This window comes from Salmo salar, chromosome 05 (assembly GCF_965601325.2).
Source record: "Salmo salar chromosome 05, fSalSal1, whole genome shotgun sequence".
In the NCBI taxonomy this organism is placed as follows: Eukaryota; Metazoa; Chordata; class Actinopteri; order Salmoniformes; family Salmonidae; genus Salmo; species Salmo salar.
This window is the reverse complement of record NC_138295.1, coordinates 59151674-59175212: the sequence shown is the minus strand read 5'-3', so window position 1 is coordinate 59175212 and position 23539 is coordinate 59151674. Positions and strand designations below refer to the sequence as shown.

The window sequence follows — 23539 nt, the reverse complement described above, 5'->3', positions numbered from 1 at the left end:
AAAGAAATAAAAGCTGAAATAAATCATTCTCTCTCCTATTATTCTGACATTTCACATTCTTAAAATAAGGTGGTGATCCTAACTGACCTAAGACAGGGAATTTTTACTAGGATTAAATGTCAGGAATTGTGAAAACTGAGTTTAAGTGTATTTGGCTAAGGTGTATGTAAACTTCGGACTTCAACTGTAGAGATAAACTACTCTATTATGGGTTTGTCTGGTTTTGTTTGCAGATGAAAAGTATAAGTGGATTCTTCAAGTATCTTCAAAGTGCTCCTCTGCAGAAATTGTCTTAATTGAATGTGCTGTTCTTCGTGTTGTAAATGTATTGTGTAGATTTTTCTAGAATAAAAGGAAGGGAAGTACCAATGTGTTACAAAGTAGTAGATTGTTTATGATAACCATTACAATTTTGTAGCCTTGTAAAACACTCCCAGTAGCACCACAAAATACACAAATCAACATCGCTAGTATTTAGCGAGCAAAGCCAGCGTTCAGTTCAGCTGCTTACCTCTCAATCCACTATAAATACCTCCCTGTGTTGCTGTGTCTGTCACCAAGGCTGTAATTTCTTCACCCATTAGTAAAGTAATCAGTGTGCCTGACAGCCTCCAGCCCTGTTACTGCAGCTGTGGACTGTCACAAACAGCCTCCCCCCTCCTCCCTCAGCTTAGTCACGACGTGTTAATGTTACGCCCCTGAAAAAGGGGAGAAATAATCACGAGTGATACGGTATTATTTCCTCAGTGAGAACTTTTACTGTTATCATTTTACCAAAGTAACACATTTTACAAAAGTAACACATTTTACAAAACAACAGATCTACAGGAAAGAGCTAGTGTTGTAGGGTACAAGGCTTATTCAAGTCACAACAGTATACACTGTAATTCACTGAAACATACACTCATTTCAATATAACTGTCAAGCACAACGTTTTAACTCAGTAAACCATAACTTAATTTATCAACAGTCAATAAAGTGTTTGAAAAACCCTTACACAAATAACACCGCAAAATATCTTATTAGCAACGCACATGTTCATTCACGATCGACATAAAATGGCAGCTACTCTCAGTACGAAGCTAGCTTTAGCTGCAACCGAGCAGGGCTCATATTACTCTGCAAACTTAACTCTAACTTCCTCAAGATGTTACTAAGACACACCTTAAACACTCTTGACATGTTAGCGAATTATTACATTTAAATGACTCTGTTTTCATCAATAACGTACCTGAAAAAGGGGAGAAATAATCACGAGAGTGATACGTATTATTTCCTCAGTGAGAACTTTTACTGTAATGAGGAAAAGACCGCGATTTCCCCGCGAACTTGGGTGGACACCAGAGCAATCGATCTCAGGCTCATAGATTAAAGAGCATTTAGTAGATCACAGATTAACACTTTTCCCCTTCAGTTAGGCACCACAAAATAAAGTAATCAATATAACGTTTACACATTCCTTTTACAATTCTTACCTTTTGTACGCTTGATGGATTTGAACTTTAACACAATTATGAATGTTATCAATCTCTATCAACTAATACAGAATGCATGATCTTTTTAACCTTAGATGTTTTAAGATCCTCACATACTATGAACTTACTAATACTTTTTAATGTATAACAGGCTGAGTATTTCCTTTAACCTGTCACATTACACTCATCAGACTGTAGAAATGCTCTGGGTTGCCCTCGTAAAACTAAGTTTGATGCCCACCTCAATAAATATATAGGCCATATTATTAATTGTCAGTGCTTTCAAATAATTTTGTAAGTCAGTCCTAATTTTCAAATGATGTATCACCAAAGAACATTTTGTAATTGCTTTATTACCTAATATCCCCACTTGGGTGTAGAGGGCTGGAGTCTCTGTTTGAAACCTTCATCTCCATTTTCACTGCCTGAAGTGGAACGCCCAGCCCAGTAGTCCACCATGGACAGGCTGTCACAGACACACAGTCACAGTGCTGCTGATCCCCTTAGCTCCTGTCACATCGCTCCTAAGTAGGTACTCTCCTCTTTCTCACTGGCTGGAAAACTGGCACAGCAAAAGGATCGATCTCAGGGGCGGAGGGGGGCATGTTGGGTCACTGGCCGACCGTCAGAGATTGACTTGGCAACTGGAGCTCTGCTGAAACAGCTGCCCACCCCAAGCCCCCCGCCCGGTCTGCCTTGGCCATGGAACAAGACTGCCTGCTTTTATTATGTGACCTTGCAGTGCTCTTAAGTCACTGAGGGAATGTACAAGTCAATTACGCCAGAGCAGCGAACATAAAGCCCAGCACCCGTGGCACTAATTGAAACGGAAGGCTGCCGTAACTGTGTCATCTCGCCCCAGAATCACATTAAGAAGCCTATTCTAATTTTAGATGATACATCATTTCCTTTAGATGATCGTATTAATTGCACTCCGAGAGACAGTAAGAAGGGAGAAAGATCCAGATGGTCGTACCTGTGTGTACGTCTCCTGGGTCGTGCAGTGGGTATTTACCAGGATCCATGACAGTAAACACATGCATCATTAACCTCCCGAAATACCCCCGATTTACCAGTTAGGTATTTTGGGGTGTTTATTTTTTGGTCAGGCATTAGAAGTGCAAATGGGCCTCTCTGTGATCAGAGCCACAATGACAATTTCAACACAGTCATGGAGGTCAGAAGTGTGTGCACTCAATTAAGGCAGGGAGCTAAATGTAGCAGTCCGCTGCCCAGCTGTAATGCCACAGATAAGGCTGTGTTACGCCTCCGAACAAGGCCTCTCCTATTTACAACAGATTGCTGTAATAAACAATAATAACCTACTCTTGAAATCACATGTTTTCAGACCAACTCTGAAACAGGACTTTTATAACGGTAACACGCAATTACTGTAATACCCTAGTTGTCTTGCAACTTTCAATAACATGCTCTGATACACTCCCCTCCCTCCGTTTTTACCGTGCCTCAGCACAACTCCCGCTGCTTGGCCCTCTATCTCTGTAATAAGGGCTTAGGCTTTTTTCTCCCCCGTACTGGATACATACTCCACAAACAAAAAAATTAAGATTGCTCACCACCGCAGGATGCCAGGCTGCTGTAAAGGGAATAAAAAGGTTCAAATGGACTGTGTTTTCTCCTCTCCTGACAGATGATCCAGACCAGCAAGACTCTGCTGGAGAACTCTGAGGGAGTCTACGACCGAATACTGCTGACCCAGAAAGCAGGTAAGAAAGGGGATACCCAGTCAGTTGTCCAAATTAATGTATTCAACTGAAATGTGTCTTCCGCATTTAACTGAATCAGAGAGGTGCAGGGGGGCTGTCTTAATCGACATCCACGTCTTCGGCACCCTGGGAACAGTGGGTTAACTGCCTTGCTCAGGGGCAGAACGACACATTTTTTCCTTGTCAGCTCGGGGGATTCGATCCAGCAACCTTCCGGTTACTGGTCCAACACTCGCGAGGGATATAGCTGAATAAAGAGCAACGTTTAGCATGAAAAGCCCATTTCTCTGCAAAGATCCACTGTCCCTCAGATCTTCCCTTCTTCCTTTCATATACAATCATCCCCCCTCTCTGAAGTATGACATGGAGAGCGGCAGCTAACAAAAAAGATGGACTGATTATGCCGGCCCTGTTACATAAGAGTTATTAACATTTGATTCATGCTCATTTCTGTGACCCGGATGCTTTGAAACGCTGCTTTGGATGTGCCTGGTTTTTGATGATTCTCACGGCGTCGGCCTCGCTGCTCCTCTAATTAGGAGGGTTGCAGCTGAGGTGGTAAACACCCAGGTTCTGAACAGAACAACATCAAAGACTGGCAGGCGGCTGCGGTCTCTTTATGCCTGGTTTCCACCAGGAACCGCACCACTACAAGACGTGCAGAATGAGATCAATCTCATTTATAACAAATGAACGGGAATCATTTACCAGAATGGATGAAAATATTTTATAAAAAAAAAAAATGCATTTTGGCAATTGATTAGAAAATAATTGATCTCATTGTTGGGAGAATTCTGTGTTTGCACTTTGATATGAATATTGCAGCTTGTGTGCTCTTGCAATTGTATTATATCTGTGCTCTTAGTACTGTTTATCCCGCTCCTCTGGTGAGTCTCTGTGAGAATAGCCTTCTGGCCCTGCATAATGTGTTGACTTGACTTGGGCAGGGGCAGTGCTAATCCAGTCTGCTCTGGGGCGTGGGGGATCGGGAGGATCTTGGAGCCTTGATAGTGTGATTGGCAGCTCATCAATGGAAGACGCTGGCAGAGATCCCACCCCTCGCTCCAAGGTTGGGAGAGTCTTGGCTTGAGAAGCTGTCAGAATGTTCACTCTCTCTTCCTTCCCCCATTATGAGGGGAACACAACAAGGTGGATTTTTCCGGAAAGAGCTCTAGTGGTGCAAACTCTGCAAAACCAAATTGTGTGCTTTAAAAGCAGCATAGAATTGACCTGTAGATTTACTACAGTACAAATAAAATCATATTCAATGAGAGGATAATTTAGACGTCTGTGTCTTTTAATCTAATGCAGCGTATTTCAGCAACGTTTCCAATCTAAGCATTATAGATGTTTAATTTATCATGGAGTAACTTGCTTGGAGCGCCGAGTGAGGAAAAACAGGCCATCGTTCCGGGGGCTGGGATTTATTGGTTTCCAGATGGATGACATATAAAATATTCATAGTCTATTGTCTTGGCTCATCAAGGGGGCGGAGGAGTGTCTTTTTAACTGAGGTGTGCGTCGCAAATCAATGGCTTCTGGCCATCATCTCCTCTCTTAGTATTCATCACAACACTTACAGGACCTGCCTTCAAGCTGCTGCCCGAGACATTAGCCATTGGTAGTCTGAAAGTTAAGATGTGAACTGCCTGAACGAATGGTGCTGAAAGAGACAACAAAAACAACTCCTACTCTCGGCAGCAGGGTGATACGGAATTGTGCTCAGATGGTTCACTTTTTGGTGTTAGCTAGATCTATAGTATTACAGTATATTGTGTCCATAGTCTGAAAGCATTCCTCTTCAAAGTTGCTATGAAACCATCACATTTTTTCAATGTATGGATCTTTGAAATGTCTATAAAAAATGAACCTAAAAGTAACTAGGGATGGGCACACATACACAGTGCTCGATTTAAAGTTTGCATTTGTTTACTAATTACTTGCATACAAGTACTCGAAATTCACAAATGCAACTATTTAGTAGGTTACATTTATAAGCACTGACAATTTCAAACTCAGGTAAGGTGTGTGTGTGTACTCCACAAAGAATGTCAAGTGCAGTGAAAAATGTGTTAAGTTTGGTTTTCAGTTGCGTATCAGAACAACCAGCATAGCGCAAACTTTTTTGCCTTCAGCCCTGTTTCACACTAACATGTGAGTACTTAATTATTTCCATGAGTACTCAAACACAGAAATTCTTTCAAATTCCCATCCCTAAGATGTACCTAACTAGGCCACTCAGTTGAGCCAAAACGATAGGCTACTGAAGCTAGGAAATGCTTCATGTATTTGTGTTATTTCATTAGTTAATATGGGCACACAAGACAACTAAACAAGTTAAACATGGGCTTCCACATTAGCCGCCCAAGGCTTCTTTCTGGTCACTACCAGGCACCATATCAAATCTACTGGGCTGGATGTTGTAATTTCATCGATACGTATTGTCAGCTGTGAGTGGAAAATGGGTCAATACAAACTGTATTCCCTCCAGACAGTGAGCAGAACATTCCAGCAAAAAGCTACTGGAGTTCGGAGTAATCCATCATAACCGCTCAGAGAGAGCAAACCGCCTCAAAAGACCCTCTGGGTAACAATAAACAAAGATCAGTACTTATTTTTTGTATTTAACTAGGCAAGTCAGTTAAGAACAAAAGGACGGCCTAGGAACAGTGGGTTAACTGCCTTGTTCAGAGGCAGAACGACAGGTTTGTACCTTGTCAGCTCGGGGATTCGAACTTGCAACCTTTCGGTTACTAGCCCAACGCTCTAACCACTAGGCTACCCTGCCGCCCCTTTAGACTTACTGTCTAAAGCGCACAGATCAAATGCAATACTTGACACTCACACAGGTACCAAATAACATCTGGGACAATTCAATAGCTGAATCCCAAAGTACACCTAGTCTGGACAGAGTAACGCTAAGGTTAACTTTTACAAACTGCCTAAAAAAAAACAAGCTAAAGAGAAAATGTGGAAGATAAGATGAATGGAAAAACCCCATTACAGTAATGGTGATTATACTACAGGGTCAAATGCATAATCTATTCAGGAGGATTGGGGACACTCAATCAATGTGTTGCTTTTGCGATTCAATCCATTATTAATAAAGCTAGTAAACATTTTAGCCTAGGCTACAATACAGGTTGGGGAAACGGTTTCATTAAATATTTCCTATGACTGGGCACTCTGGTCCAAGTTCATTATGCTGAGTTATTGAGCTCCAGGCAGACGAGGGAGAAGATTACACCATATAAAGAAGCTAATCCCTGTTGTATTGTCATTGGCCACGGCAAGCCCCTTTCCTACCTGCCGCTCGGTTATGGACTGTCAAAGGTGACTGAGAACCTTTTGGTGGCTCTATACAGTCTCTGTCAGCGAGCATAAGCTTGCAGAGAATTGAGTTTGAAAGGGTTTGCTCAGAATGACAGAATTAGTCCCCCCCAACTCTACACTGCGTTGCTAAGCAACCCCTGCTGAGAGTTGGTGTGTGTGTGTCTTTCCAGCACAGTCATGCTTCATGAGTACAACAGTAGTGACTGTAGTTACAGCAGCACAGCACCTGAGGGTGGGGGATAATCATTCCGGAATCATTCAGATGTTTCACAGTGCACAACATAAAAAAGGCTGGGAGGAACAGATTATTAGCACTATGTATGGTAAAAAAAAAAAAAAAAAAGTATATGCCCTACACATTCTCTGTAAGAGAATACAACACTAGCCTCAACCAGGGCCTAATTTGTGAACATTTCTTTGGCCATTTTCTGTCTCAACTCTTCATCTAGGTCAGGTATGTGCTAACTGCTGGAGTGCCAATATCACAGACCTCCTCAGAATCTCCTCTCCTCAACATCCATCCATCCAACCCACACCCACCCCACTGTATATCTCAAATGTACGGTATTTGGTGTTGCCATGGAAACAACACCAACAGGGCTGGGAACCGACCCAGAGCTGATAGAGCACCGCGATAGATCTGAGCATGCTCAGTCCGACCGTTTCAGCTTGTGTTTGTGTGTGTGTGTGTGTGTGTGTGTGTGTGTGTGTCTGGTGAAGCTATTAGTAGTATACCAAGCTCCCGTTACAGAGCACCTTAACGGCCAGACCCTCAGCTGTTGCTCTGATGTTGTGGACTCCACTGCACCGTGACTCAAATCAAACACACGGCAATGTTCGTCTGTGTATCCTAACGGAGAGCAGCACGCAGTCCGAGAGAGAGGAGGAAAGAGGGGAAGGAGAGGAGGAAGGGAGCTCCTTGGGAGACAAGTCCCTCCTCTGCTCAGCGCCTTGATGCTAATCCACAGTGAGGCGATGTCGTGTCTGTCTGCCCTGCCCATGCTAGTCTTGCTCTCTCTTTCTCTCTCTCACGCTCTCAAGAGAAGATGTATCGCACTCCATCTTGACCTCACCAGCTTTGCTTCCTTCCTCATGTTGTCTGCTGGGCAGCTGTTTTCAGGCTGGTGTAGTTTCTATAGACAATGAAAACAAAAACTGAACCAGGTAGTTCTAGTACTGTATGTACACTGAGAGATGGTTGAATCCGAAATGAATACTTAACGTATGATCATCTAAAGTGTGTTGGTGTTTTATCATTGTCTCACACGTCAAGAATGAAACCAAATGTGTGAAGGCCTTAACTTAAGGCTTTTCCCATAGTGCTGACACTTGCCTAACCCCAATTTGGCATTTCATGAAAACCTAGCATATAAATGCATTGAGCATTGTACGTCAATGCTAGCCTCTGTGACAAATGTGTGTGAATACATAGCGTAAAACTCATGTGTCCCCTGACCCCTCTCTCCCCAGCGATGGAGTTCCATGAGAACCTCCATGACATGGCGGTAAAGGAGGGCCTGAAGGGCAGGAAGCTGGCCAAGGCTGTGGAGAGCTTCACATGGAACATAACTATCCTCAAGGTAAGGATAATGACCACCTAGTTTGAGTAATCATTTTTTTTTTTTGACAGTTTTTAGCTTTTGTTTAATCTATTTTAGCTACCAATAAACGGTTTTAAATCGATCTGTGGACACCATAGATCAAAATGGCTTGCATTGAGTGGTAGCCCTGATTCTCAGACACAGGAGTATGTCTCTTCTGCCTGTATGAAGCAGGATGTGAAATCTGACACCACTTGCAGCAGGGATGTCCCTCCTACCTTTAATTCGCTCTTCCGACTGTCTATCAACTCCTGTCTGAAGCCTAGAGTGCCCTCGGAAAGTATTCAGACCCCTTGACTTTTTTCACATTCAATCTACACACAATACCCCAATAATGACAAAGCGAAAACAGGTTTTTAGAAATGTTTTGAAAATGTGTTAATAACAAAAAACAGATACCTTATTTTTGTAAGTATTCAGACTCTTTGCTATGAGACTCAAAATTGAGCTCAGGTGCATCCTGTTTCCATTCATCATCCTTGAGATGTTTCTACACCTTGATTGGAGTCCACTTGTGGTAAATTCAATTGATTGGACATGATTTGGAAAGACACACCTGTCTATATAAGGTTCCACAGTTGACAGTGCATGTCAGAGCAAAAACCAAGCCATGAGGTCGAAGGAATTGTCCATGGAGCTCTGAGACAGGATTGTGTCGAGGCACAGATCTGGGGAAGGGTATTGAACGATTTCTGCAGCATTGAAGGTCCCCATGAACACAGTGGCCTCTATCATTCTTAAATGGAAGAAGTTTGGAACCACCAACCACCCGGCCAAACTGAGCAGGAACCGCCCAGCTAAACTGAGCAATCAGGGAAGGGCCTTGGTCAGGGAGATGACCAAGAACCTGATGGTCACTCTGACAGAGCTCTAGAGTTCGTCTGTGGAGACGGGAGAACCTTCCAGAAGGACAACCATCTCTGCAGCACTCCACCAATCAGGCCTTTATGGTAGAGTGGCCAGACGGAAGACACTCCTCAATAAAAGGCACATGACAGCCCGTTTGCCAAAAGGCCCTTTGAAGACTCTCAGACCATGAGAAACAAGATTCAATGGTCTGATGAAACCAAGATTGAACTCTTTGGCTTGAATGCCAAGGGTCACGTCCGAAGGAAACCTGGCACCATCCCTGCGGTGAAGTGTGGTGGCAGCATAATGCTGTGGGGATGTTTTTCAGCAACAAGGACTGGGAGACTAGTCAGGATCGAGGCAAAGATGAACGGAGCAAAGTACAGAGAGATCCTTAACGAAAACCTGCTCCAGAGCTCTGACTGGGGCGAAGGTTCACCTTCTAATAGGACAACAACCCTAAGCACACAGCCAAGACAACGCAGGAGTGGCTTCGGGACAGGTCTCTGAATGTCCTTGAGTGGCCCAGCCAGAGCCCTGACTTGAAGCCAATCTAACATCTCTGGAGAAACCTGAAAATTGCTGTGCAGCAACGCTGCCCATCCAACCTGACAGAGCTTGAGAGGATCTGCGGAGAAGAATGGGAGAAACTCCCAAATACAGGTGTGCCAAGCTTGTAGCGTCATACCCAAGAAGACGCCAAAGGTGCTTCAAGAAAGTACTGAGTAAAGGGTCTGAATACTTATGTAATATTTCTAAAATAATTAATAGATTAACAAAAAACACTTTGTTTGTCGTAGATGGAGAATATTAAAATGAGATGAAAGGCGAGTTCCTAACGAGTTCAGGAAGCCAAGCTAGCGCTCTGAGAGGCGTTCAAAGCGATGGGGCCGATGTTTTGATCGAGAGACCTTTAGAAACTTTGCACATTTTCTCTAACACTAAATATACAAATATGTTTTTTACAGTTATAAGGAAGGTGAAATCTTAATGGATTAGAAAAAAATGAAATTTCAAGCCTTATACATAGTTTTGTTGAATAGGAAATAATCAAAATATGATCTGTGTAATTAAGCTTGTGTCCTCAATAGTGACTACACCTCTGCAATTTATAACTATTTTTACTAGAAAAGTGAGAGTTTAACCTTGGAGTATGCCGCATTACTAGTTATTGTTTATCTCATGATAAATAATTACTTTTGGGGATTACGTAGATTACATTTTCGATTACATTTAGTTACATGTAAGAGGTTTAACTTAATGTTTGTTTTGAGGACAGACATAAGCAGTGAATTTATATTCAAGAAACAACTTCAGAGCGAACACTTTAGAGATTATGATTCCACAGTGCAGTTGAGCTTCACTAAATAAGGAAAAAACAATGTTTTTTGAGAGTTTGTTTACAGAAGGGACATAAGGTAGCTAGGTTTAAATTGACATTTGTTTTTCAGCTGCAGCGCGGTGGAATAAGAGCCTATGTCTGAGCTAGGTAGATTGCACACACTGTCTGATGTATTTGTCTTTATGCCGTTCATTTAATCCCTGTGTCAATGCAAGGGGTAATTATCGAGGAATGACCTTCCGCATATTTATTTGTGATATTTGCATGCGTTAATTGCATGCTCACCTCATGAGCGTTTGGGCTCATCATTTATACATGGTCCCCGGGAAATTGAGTTGGTGCCTGGTGAGTGTTTGTCTACGCTGCATAATTCATTATACACAGTAGCAGCGGTTACGCTCCGTGGGGATTGGGGAGATGTAGGACTCCAATGTCTGACCGCATACAACTAAGATTAAACAGTTAGTACCACACTACTCTCTCGCTTCGTGGCCTTTTTGAAGGTACAATTGGTTTCACCCTTTGTCTTTCTGTTTAAACTGGAGATTCAAGTTGTTGATACATGCTCCATTGTCTCTATATTGCCATTCCTGTCATGTCGCTGCCTCCCCTCCAGGGCCAGGCGGATCTGCTGAAGCACGCAAAGAGTGAGGTCCAGGAGAACCTGAAGCAGATCCACTATGCCGCCCTCACCTGTAACCTCAGTAAGGACGGGCCATCAGGGAGCACGGCAGGCTCCGAGTCCAGGACCCGACCACGCAGCCTGGACGCCATCCCCGAGAAAGCCACGGGGGAGGACGAGCTCTCTGAGGAGGACAACTGAAGGCTTACGCCCTAAACCCTTCATACCTCCAAGCCCCTTGCCCTACCCTGGTGGCACTCAACCCCCCCCCCCCCCCCCCAAGCCCCTTGCCCTACCCTAGTGGCATACATAAACCTCCTTACCGCAGTCCCACACAAACCTAACTACAGTATAACTGTTCTAGTGCCGTTGCCACACAACTTTTCTTATTCCAGTGCCGTATACAACCATTCCATTCCCACCCCAATCTCACTCAAACCTCCCTTTGCTTAACCAGGTACCACACAAAAAGCCCTTAACCCCTCCTGCCCACCTCAACGTCCAACAGCAAGATGTTGCGGGTCAACTAGGAGGGTCAAGTGAACTTGCAGCCACGGGACAGTCTTAAAGCAGTGACCTACTGTGGAGACAGTGCACTTATTTACAGGCAGACCCCAGGGTCTGACCCTAGGAGAGCTGCTCTAAACGGTCCAAGGATTTCTTAAGCACAATTTATGGGTTTCTTACCAACCAGAAATTAGAGCTGTGAATGTAATAGGAAACAGGAACATTGGAGAGAAGGAAAGAAGAAAAGGGAGGCGAGAGCTGTTTACAATAATGAACTTGTTCTTGTCTGCCAAAATAGTATGTGTATATATGGAGTTCTGTTACTTTTTTTGCAACGTGCTTCATTTTATTATTGTATTCTTGAGAAATAAGATTTATTTTGTAAAGGAAATGGCTCGTCCATGAAAAATAACTATTTTATTTGTCTGTACAGATGTGAAATTGTGGTGTCCTTTACACTTTCCCACCGGAGAGTTCCTTTGTCGAGACGAGGGACGGATAGAGACTTTAAACCTCAGTGTGTGGTCCAAGGGTGGCAGTTGAGTCTTAAACACAACCAGCAACTGCTTTGGGAAGGAACCATGGAGAAGAGTAACTCGTTAGGCCTACGTTTTGGTATCGTTTCACCATTCCACGTGAGAGGATAGAGTAAGGTGTACAAAGTAATAATGGCTTCTCAACCCATCCTGGTAACAAACTAGCACCCTATTCATGAATACTGTTTCATATATGACTGTGCCTCATTGCTACAAATCAGTCAACAAAGGGGATGGATGGTGAGGAAAGATACTCTTCCTCGCATCCATCCGTCTTAACCTGCTTTTCCCCACCAGTTGCTTCTAGTTTGTATTTTGTTCAGTCTCTCCACAGTGCTGAAACAGTGTTGCTCCTGGTCAACTTTAGCCACCCACCACCACCTCTGGATCTCACCACCAGTGTTTTAACTGGGCCCACACTGGGAAAAAAGTAATTCATGAACTTCAGTGCTGTGACAGTTGTTGTATTTATAACTGTTGTTAACCATTTTTACTGATGGAGAGAAAAAAAGAGAAAAAATACCGGTTTTGCTTTTTTGTTCATTCTCGAAACCTTCAGAATAAACCACGTCAAATCGTTTATGGTATCTGGTGTCAGATTCAATGACAGACCGTATGAACATTCAATAACATTCTACAGTGTGCTGTTTTCTGTTGTATTAATGCTATTACTGTTCAAGGGCAGACAGACACTGCAGGGTCTGGATATCCCAGCCATCGCATGGAGCTGCTAGAGGAACTGAAGGATCTCTATAGATTCGTTTACAGTGTGCTGATAGGAGTGGAAAGAGCCTAGGGATATCTAGCGAACCACAGACGTGTCTGGCACATGTTCACAGATACATACACACACACACAGACCTGCACGCACAGCTGATAACACATAAAAACAATCTCTTTTTTTTTTTTGTCACTCAGTTTGTTTCCAATTTATTTCCCTGATAGACCACTGCATTGTGGTCACTTGTCGGCACAGAAAAACAAGCACCCCAACACATCACAGGACAAAGGCCCCAGGACATGTTCTTAGAAAAGCAGAAAGAGTGTCCCCTGTAAGTCAAACCAGAGTACAGCACTACAAAATAGCATTTAGAATAGATCAAAGCAAAGTTTATTGGTCGCATACAGATTTGCAGATGTGCAGTAATACCTTGCAATAAAAAAAACACTAGAACAAATAATTAAAAAGACATTCTATAGGATAAGCCATGACTAGAATACTGTGTGTGTGTGTGTGTGTGTGTGTGTGTGTGTGTGTGTGTGTGTGTGTGTGTGTGTGTGTGTGTGTGTGTGTGTGTGTGTGTGTGTGTGTGTGTGTGTGTGTAAAACAGTATAAACATTATTCAAGTGACCAGTGTTTAATGACTACAGTATGTACATAGGGCAGCAATCTCTAAGGTGCAGGGTAGAGTACGGGGTGGTACCCGGTTAGAACCATGACTAAGGTTCAGGGCATGGTAATGGGCGGAGGCCAGCTAGTGGTGACCGTTTAACCGTCTGATGGCCTGGAGATAGAAGCTGTTTCTCAGTCTCTGTCCCAGCTTCGATGCACCTGTACTGTCTCCACCTTCTAGATAGTAGTGGGGTGAACATGCTGTGGCTCAGTGGCTGAGGTCCTTGATGATCTTCTTGGCCTTCCTGTGACACCGGGTGCTGTAGGTGTCCTGGAGGCCAGGTAGTGTGCCCCCGGTGATGTTGAGGATGAACCTTTTGAACAGTATTGTTGTCATACTTTTTATAAATTAAACATATAGTCCTCATAATGAGAGTTGGGATTCATGTCAGTTCAGCTGCACCATCTATAGCAATGATTCAAATCAGGGTATAATGTATTTTTTTTAATGACTACACCTGAAAACAAGGCAACCTGTGTATAAACTAATACAACATTTACTGTTAAACAATCTCAAAGAAGAGAGGGGAATGGATTCCATTCGAATGCCATTCTGGATGCCCGTGACAAACAGTGTCTGGTTAGCATCAGTCGCACCACAGACAAGACAGGGCCTCGCAGATCACGTCAACAACCAGTGAGGACACATTCTCCATAAATAAATCTGAATGTTTGGAATAGATCTGCTTTGTAACATTGTGAAAGGTCTAAATGTAGATATTTAGTGGGTGATGCGTTGGCTAATAAATGAACTATCCAATGTTTGCTTTAGGACAGACAGCCACTCATGCTGTATGTGTTTGTTTTGTTTATGCAGTTGTGCTTGCAAGGCACTGTAGACTAGAGATCGACCGATTATGATTTTTCAACGCCAATACCGATTATTGGAGGACCAAAAAAGCCGATACCGGTTAATCGGCCGATTTGTTTTATTTTATTTATTTATTTGTAATAATGACAATTACAACAATACTGAATGAACACTTATTTTAACTTAATATAATACATCAATAAAATCAATTTAGCCTCAAATAAATAATGAAACATGTTCAATTTGGTTTAAATAATGCAAAAACAAAGTGTTGGAGAAGAAAGTAAAAGTGCAATATGTGCCATGTAAAAAAGCTAACGTTTAATAAGTTCCTTGCTCAGAACATGAGAACATATGAAAGCTGGTGGTTCCTTTTAACATGAGTCTTCAATATTCCCAGGTAAGTTGTTTTAGGTTGTAATTATTATAGGAATTATAGGACTATTTCTCTATATACGATTTGTATTTCATATACCTTTGACTATTGGATGTTCTTATAGGCACTTTAGTATTGGCAGTGTAACAGTATAGCTTCTGTCCCTCTCCTCGCTCCTACCTGGGCTCGAGCCAGGAACACATCGACAACAGCCACCCTCGAAGCATCGTTACCCATGCAGAGCAAGGGGAACAACTACTCCAAGTCTCAGAGCGAGTGACGTTTGAAACTCAAATGCTTACGAGCCTGCTGCTGCCTACCACCGCTCAGTCAGACTGCTCTATCAAATCATAGACTTAATTATAACATAATAACACAGAAATACGAGCCTTTGGTCATTAATATGGTCGAATCCGGAAACTATCGTCTCGAAAACAAAATGTTTTTCCTTTCAGTGAAATACGGAACCGTTCCGTATTTTATCTAACGGGTGACATCCCTAAGTCTAAATATTCCTGTTACATTGCACAACCTTCAATGTTATGTCATAATTACGTAAAATTCAGGCAAATTAGTTCGCAATGAGCCAGGCGGCCCAAACTGTTGCATATACCCTGACTCTGTGTGCAATGAACGCAAGAGAAATGACACAATTTCACCTGGTTAATATTGCTTGCTAACCTGGATTTCTTTTAGCTAAATATGCAGGTTTAAAAATATATACTTCGGTGTATTGATTTTAAGAAAGGCATTGGTGTTTATGGTTAGGTACAGTCGTGCAACGATTGTGCTTTTTTCGCAAATGCGCTTTTGTTAAATCATCCTCCGTTTGGCGAAGTCGGCTGTCTTTGTTAGGAAGAAATAGTCTTCACAGTTCGCAACGAGCCAGGCGACCCAAACTGCTGCATATACCCTGACTCTGTTGCAAGAGAAGTGACACATTTTCCCTATTTAAAATAAATTCATGTTAGCAGGCAATATTAACTAAATATGCAGGTTTAAAAATATATACTTGTGTATTGATTTTAAGAAAGGCATTGATGTTTATGGTTGGAGCAACGTGTACCTAAGCGATTATATGCAACGCAGGACAGGCTAGATAAACTAGTTGTCACGGTTATCCTTGGTAGCAGGAAAGGGGCAGAGTCAAGTGCAGGAGACTGAGGTCCGGTAACACAGATGTTTATTAGACACTGTTTGAATAAGGTAGCCGCAAGGCAGGGTGCGCACAACACCCGACAGGAGAACAGCTCCAAAAACGAAAACGCACGGGGCGCAGCCCGGCAATACAAATGTCTGATCAAAAGTATGCTGTGACTAAAAGGCAGCGCAAAATACCAACAGCCCTCATACATGACATGAAAATAATCCCGCTTGAATCCCCGAACAAAAAGGACAAACTAAATACCCCCCCCCCACTAATGACAAACACGGAACAGGTGCGGACCTAGACAGACAAAACCAAAAGGCACAGAAACATAGATCGGTGGCAGCTAGTAGGCCGGCGACGACGACCGCCGAGCACCGCCCGACCGGGGAGGGGCGCCACCTTCTGTGGATACTGTGACACTAGTAATATCATCAACCATGTGTGGTTAACTAGTGATTATGATTGATAGATTGTTTTTTATAAGATAAGTTTAATGCTAGCTAGCAACTTACCTTGGCTTCTTACTGCATTTGTGTAACAGGCAGGCTCCTCGTGGAGTGCAATGTAAAGCAGGTGGTTAGAGCGTTGGACTAGTTAACCGTAAAGTTGCAAGATTGAATCCCCGAGCTGACAAGGTAAAAATCTGTCGTTCTGCCCCTGAACAAGGCAGTTAACCCACCGTTCCTAAGCCGTCATTGAAAATAAGAATGTGTTCTTAACTGACTTGTCTAGTTAAATAAAGGTCTAAAAAAAATACAAATATTTTTTTTTTTAAATCGGCGTCCAAAAATACCGATTTCCGATTGTTATGAAAATGTGAAATCGGCCCTAATTAATCGGCCATTCCGATTAATCGGTCGACCTCTACTGTAGACTTGTGAGTGAGATGGCCGGAGATGTACATGTACGTGCAATCCTCTGGTCGCTGGTCTGGCCTGAGAAGCGAGTCTCCCTGTGGTCTTCGTGATGAAGCAGTGGAGGCCATTAGTCTAGCTGTGGAACAGGCCTCATTCTCGGGAGCTACATCCGGCCGGCATGCCATGGCGTGATGGCCTGGAGATGCCTTGGACTGAGCTAAGGCTATAGAGCCAAAGTCAGCCAGTACCTTCTCTCAGCTCTGCTCTGCTCCCATCGGTCCACATTCATCGATTTTCAATGCTCACTCAAAACTCCTATTCTGCCACTGTTATGAGCAAGAGAAATTACGTTTCTTAACCCACAGAGAAAAGAGACCTTTGAGCCATAACTGATTTATGGGTCAGGCTTCTGTGCAACGTTCTCTAGGAATAACCAGAGGCAGCTGAACAAACAGTAACCCTGTATTAGAAAGATACTATCTTTTCACGGTGAATAATTCATGCTCTGCCAGTCACTAAACTGCACGTCCCAGAGCGTATTGCTCTCGCTCGACGGTCCCCTTTGTAGAAAGCCCGTGTTGCTCATCCAGAGCACTTAGTGCTATGCGCCTCTGTAGACTAAGCACCGCAATCATGACCGAGGGCATAAGCCTCAAGACTAGAAAGAGTATTCAGAGAAAAAGGCCCACAGATAAATAGAGCACTCCCAGAGCTAATGCTAACACCGAGAGTCTTTTTCTGCCTCCACATAAAGAGATGTGTAGATAGCTAGCTGCTTATCAGTTTAGCTAGCGGCTGGCATGTCCAGGGAATTGCTCGTCTGCTGCTAACAACGTAGTGAACAATACCCAGTTTTTTTCCCCCTCAACTATAAGCTATACAGGAGAAATTGTGTGCTTATCTCAAGAGAAGCTTAATGGAACACATGTATACAAGCCAGGTCTGCAGGGCACTCTGTTATGTAATTCTTTAACAAGTTGTCTAGTTAAACTGTAAAGTGGAAATGTTCCATATCAAGAGTTTCAAGTTTTGCATTGTCAAAATGACATTGAACAGCTCTCCTTGTTAGCTTGACCACCCAATGTTCTCACGCTGTCTGTCTCACAGATGAAGTTGTCTCGTCACGTCGACCAATGTGTACCATGCACACTGATCATAAAACAGTCAAGTATTTACATTTCAACATACAATCGAGATACCTGGGAAGTGGCGATGCCATGTCAGACTACCAATCCAAGCTACCATCTTGACCCTAAAATGTGTTAGAGGAATACTGTGCATCTTTTTGGTAACTAACCTAGCAGAACCTTGACAAGGAACCCAGCGTTGACTGGTCTTCCATTCCTTTCACTGTCACACTGCTGCACAAACTCAGTTTTATCATGGCACAACACAATAACTACTTATTCTTGCCAATTAACATCGTGCCTCTGTGTGGGCTGGTGGCTGGTGCAGTGCTGTTAGCCCTGGCTTCCTTTCCCTGCTCCCTAACAAACTGCAACTGTGTTCTGTTTTTGACTTCCACCTAACGCCACATTCTTAGAGGACAATGCAAACGTACAGGACATAGCTTGACAACAGTTGATGTAATGGTTTGATGGTGTGGTGAAGTCATTCATCCTTCTGCCTTAGGCAAAAGCAGTAACCCGGGATTTGAACCGGGACGTGATGAACCACCTGATCCTCCTCACGTAACTTCTGTAACAGCTAGACTTGTTCATCACAGAGATGAAGAACAATGTATTATACAGAAATAAAGTGCTATGAAAATGTCACAACACTTTATTTCTGTATAGTACATTGTTCTTCCGTTCTCAATCAAACCAGAGGGAAATGAGCTACAGTATCAGTTACCGTTTCTGATAGTCTTGTTCCCTCTTACTCGATTAGAATGGTGGGTGAACCAATAAGCGTGAGGAAGAATATTAACGCAATTGCTGAAGCAGCTGGTCCCTGTCTGGTTTATGATCTATTGTTGTTTCAATAGGACACATTTGGGGCGGCAGCGTAGCCTAGTGGTTAGAACGTTGGACTAGTAACCGAAAGGTTGCCAGATCGAATCCCTGAGCTGACAGGGTACAAAACTGTTGTTCTGCCCCTGAACAAGGCAGTTAACCCACTGTTCCTAGGCCGTCATTGAAAATAAGAATTTGTTCTTAACTGACTTGCCTAGTAAAATAAAACATTTACCAATTCCATCCCACTGCTGGATTACCTCTGAAGCTAAGCAGGGTTGGTCCTGATCAGTCCCTGGATGGAAGACGAGATGCTGCTGGAAGTGGTGTTGGAGGGCCAGCAGGGGCACTCTTCCCTCTGGTCTAAGGAGATCCAAATGCCCCAGGGTAGTGAAGGGGACATTGCCCTGCGTAGGGTGCAGTCTTTCGGATGGGACTCTGTGGTCATTAAAAATTCCAATGGCACTAATCGTAAGAGTATTAACGCTGGGGTCACAGCTAAATTCCCAACCTGGCCTCTTTCCATCATGGCCACCTAATCATCCTCCTCATTCCTAATTGGCATATGTCATTCCTCTCCAGCTGCTGTGTGGTGAGCATTAAGGCACATTGGTGGTGGAGTTTCTCTCTTACTATGTAAAGCCCTTTGAGTACCTCAGTTGGTAGAAAAGTGCTATATACATCTAATCAATTATTTATTATAATATAGTCTGGAATCTAAATTGTTGAAGTGAAACAATGGTGAAACAGAGTATTCCAGTTTGTATTCCAGGCTAGACAGAGTGGGGGTTGAAAACACACCAATTCTTCTACTTTCTTTCATAAACATCATTACTATCTCTCCTTGACTGGATCTCTGAGTGACTCATTACTGAAAACTGTGAGAGTGTCATCCTCAGACATGAGCGACTCTCTTCCTCTAGGCCTCAGATCGTTAAATGATTAGTCTCAAAGTGACTTTGCTTGAGTCAAAAACATACATTTTAAAGGACTTGTGAAAGCTTTTGAGTGATCAAAAAGAAATTCACTGGATATAGATTTCTTATGTGGCCTACCCTTTAATGCTTTTACAAATGTGAAAAGGAGTGTGGGTCAGGGTGTTTAGGGGAAGGATCAAAGTTACTTTGAGAGAAAAGGCCTAGATCACATTAGGCTATTACAACCCACCCATGGCATATAAAATGAGTGTACAAAACATTAGGAACACTGCTATTTCCATGACAGACTGACCAGGTGAATCCAGGTGAAAGCTACAATCCCTGATTGATGTCACCTGTTAAATCCACTTCAATTAATGTAGATGAAGAGAAGGTGACAGGTTAAAGAAGGATTTTTAAGCCTTGAGACAACTGAGACATGGATTACTTGTGTGCTATTCAAAGGGTGAATGGGCAAGACAAAATATTTAAGTGCCTTTGAACTGGGTATGGTAGTAGGTGCCAGGTGCACTGATTTGAGTCTGGTTAGAACTGCAAAGCTGCTGTTTTTTTTTTCACGCTCAACAGTTTCCTGTGTGTATAAAGAATGATCCACCACCCAAAGGTGGTGCAACTCAATATTAGGAAGGTGTTCCTAATGTTTTGTACATTCAGTGTATAGTAGCCTACCAAAACAAACATATGAAAATGTGGGACACAACTAAACAATTAAAACAGCTGTACTTTCCAAACTAGAACATGTTTGGTAGTACCAAATCCTTGTCATGTGCCTGTGATGTTTAAGGTAATAATCAATGCTCTCCACATTCCTCGTAAAAACGTTTCAATAAGAGGTGTTATATTGACCCTCAGTGGCCGTAGGCGGTACTGCATGCATAATGTTGTCACAAGGGAATATCAGAAACTGAAGGTTAAGACATCCATACAGGGGGACAGTTGTATACTGACTGGGATGTCAGTTATGGATGTGTGGGTTATATGTTCACATGTTGTTCCTCTATAAAGAGCACATAAGGCATCTTATATTGTTTGGGTGCTATCTCAGTGAAAGACAATCTAAAAGAAACATGATTTGCCCTGCAGATAATTATTTCTCTGCCTGCATACACAACAGGTCAACTTGTAATTCAAATTCTCACAACTCATCTGTATCTGTTATAGTGTATAACAAGTATGCAGGATTGAGCCTGTCTATTAGCCCACTTTGGCCCCCTAACAAGACACAGTCATGCATAATTAACCTGCTCCATTGAACTCAGATCCCCAACAATTACACAGCATGTGTTCCACATAAATAATACATTCCTTTTAATGAAAAAAAATCAAGAACACCTCACCAACAAAGCCTTTCCAAAGGACAAACAAATGGTTTCAGTTACTCAAAACGGCCAGACTAATATCTAGTGCACAAGACTTGAGATACTAGCTTTCATATACTGTATGCACTGGTTAAAACATAAAAGCCTGAGCTACAACAATCTCTCTCACAAAAGCTCCTCTCCTCCACTAGTTGGCAGGTGGAGCTAAATCAAGCGCTGTAGCATCCCTACACAGAAGGTGCTCATGAGTTCTGCCTTCCAATTATGGGTTATTCTACAGGGACCTGGCTCTGAGAGCCGCCTCCCGGAGTCTCACACCTGCCTGCTTCCCTCTTCAACTAACCAAAAGCAGCATCCCACAATGCACCACCTTTCCCTTCAGTGAGGACGCGACTGCTTGCACCGTATGCACATATGCCTCATGTTCAAAAACCAACCATGCTTCATCGACTAACCTTTATCATGGTACCCCTATAGGGTTACACTACTGGGGGAGGGGGGGGGGGTAGTGTAAACCTATAGGGGTGCCAAATGATCAGCAGATGCTTATGCACCTTAAGGATCACTGATATTTTGGCATTATTTGTAAGGCCACAAAACCTAATGTATTGATATTTGTGCCTATAAATCTCTGACGCAAACGTCCAAGGTGCTATTAGGCCACATAGAACCTAGAAACACAAGCATTCCGCTGCACCTGCGATAACATCTGCAAAACTGTGTACGCGACCAATCAACTTTGATTTTATTTAGCAACAGGAACCAAACTAAAACAGCTCATACTATTGCCTACTCTCTCTATCGACAAATCCCTGAGATGCTATTGCCTAGAATTACATAAAGAAGGATGGGACAATTATCTAATGTATGTCATTATACTGTTGGACATAACCCTACAATCAAATGAATGAGCAGGATAGACCTTTCTGTGTACTGCAGTGTCTCTTGTATGCCAGTAGAATTGTTTCATCCTTCCTTACTTATCTAATTTTAGGCCATTGTTTACAGAGAGCCGCAGAGAAACACTGCATTGTTTGCCGGGGGGAGGAGGGGGGGGGGGGGGCATGATGGAATCACTGCTCAAAGTACATTAAAATGGAAGGCAGCGTCGAGGTGACTTTAGCTCCTAATTAAAAACAGATGTGTCCATTTAATAGTCTTAATACTTTGAGGGAGAGAGACAATCACTGCAGAAATATCTATTTGCCTCATTAAATCGAGAGGCTTGATCATGATGGGGAGGAGAATAATGAATTAAGACAGACATGTTTACCAGGTTGTTTAAATAGTATTTGCCAGAAGAAAGAGAAGATCTAAATAGGCTGTTGTTGTGTTGCACAGATTATTGGCTATTTAAGTGATGAAGTGACATGATGAATGGCAAGGAGTAAACTAGGAGCAGAATGGCAGTGAAACGTTATTATGGACAAATTCTATATCAATCACAGTATAGATAGCTTGAACGTCTGTTAAAAGAAACAACAGTAACACTTTATTTGGATAGTCTCAAGTAGATGGTTTGTAGATGTTCAGTAGATGTTCAATAACTGTCAACAACATTTCAACCAACTGTCCACGAACGCTAGCCCTAACCTTAACCCTTATCCTAACCCTAAACTTAACCCTTAGTCTAACCCTAGCCCTAACTTGAACCCTTACCCCTATTCTAACCCTAACACGAACCGTAACCTTAGCGAGAATTTGCTTATAAACAGATAGTTTGTTGATAGTGTGACCATCTGTAGATCTACGTGGCATATTCTATATGGGACTATCCAAATAAAGTGACTGAAACAACTTAAAATTCAGTTTACTGTGGAATCCTCCCCTTATCATTAGAAAAAGACCAATGTGATAGTCTTTAGCTTTGTCTTGACACTATGTTTGAAAAGGTTCTCCACTACAGTATGTAATGGTGTTATATCCAAACATAAACATTTCCCTGGTAGTACAGTAGCTGTTTGTGTCTATCCACACCACACATAGGTGTGAGAAGAATGTTACGGAAATCATATCACAGACTGTTTTGTCATGTACTGCCAGGTCACCTCATTGAGAGTTTGAGTATGACATGCGTGACATATTAGATTAGATTTAAGTTGTATAGACATGCAGTAGATAACTTAAATCTACTCGACACATCAGTCTGTGTGATGGGGACAAAGATGTGTCTGGACACTTCAGCCTTGTTCAGGGATCTACTGTCATATTCAATCAGATCTGTGCACCGTACCAGCCTCCACTGACGCCTGTCCAAGCCTCCAGGAGGGATCAAAGAGTGAGCGGCATCGTGGCACTCCAGGAAAACCTCTCAGAGATCTATGGTACTGTTCTATTGTTAACACCTATCACAGCTTTAACAGTATGGGCTTATTTGAAGTACAGTAAAGGTTGTTCCTTTGTCACAGATATTCATTGTTTTACTGAAAGGAGTTGGCACTGGCACTTTATTATATTTTTCATAAGCTGAAATAAAAGATCCCAGACATTTTCCATACGCAAAAAAAACTGTATTTCTCTCAAATCTTGTGCACAAATTAGTTCACATCCCTTTCAGTGAGCATTTCTCCTTTGCCAAGATAATCTATCCACCTGGTAGTTGTGGCATATCAAGAACCTGATTAAACAGCATGATCATTACACAGGTGCACCTTGTGCTGGGAACAATAAAAGGGCACTCTAAAATGTGCAGTTCTGTCACACAACACAATGCCAGAGATGTCTCACGTTTTGAGGGATCGAGCAATT

At 42.6% G+C, this 23539-nt stretch overlaps 1 protein-coding gene across 1 annotated transcript in view; it reads left to right on the top strand.

The window, feature by feature from the left end:
* LOC106605271 (inactive phospholipase C-like protein 2) overlaps positions 1–12572 on the top strand; it is a 61220-nt gene extending 48648 nt beyond the window's left edge. Inside the window, exons 5-7 of the mRNA XM_014200729.3 lie at positions 3127–3202; positions 8006–8115; positions 10944–12572. Of these exons, the coding sequence (XP_014056204.1) occupies positions 3127–3202; positions 8006–8115; positions 10944–11150 (393 nt within the window). The 3' untranslated portion in view covers positions 11151–12572. The remainder of the gene's footprint in view (positions 1–3126; positions 3203–8005; positions 8116–10943) is intronic.
* The last annotated feature ends 10967 nt before the right edge of the window (positions 12573–23539 follow it).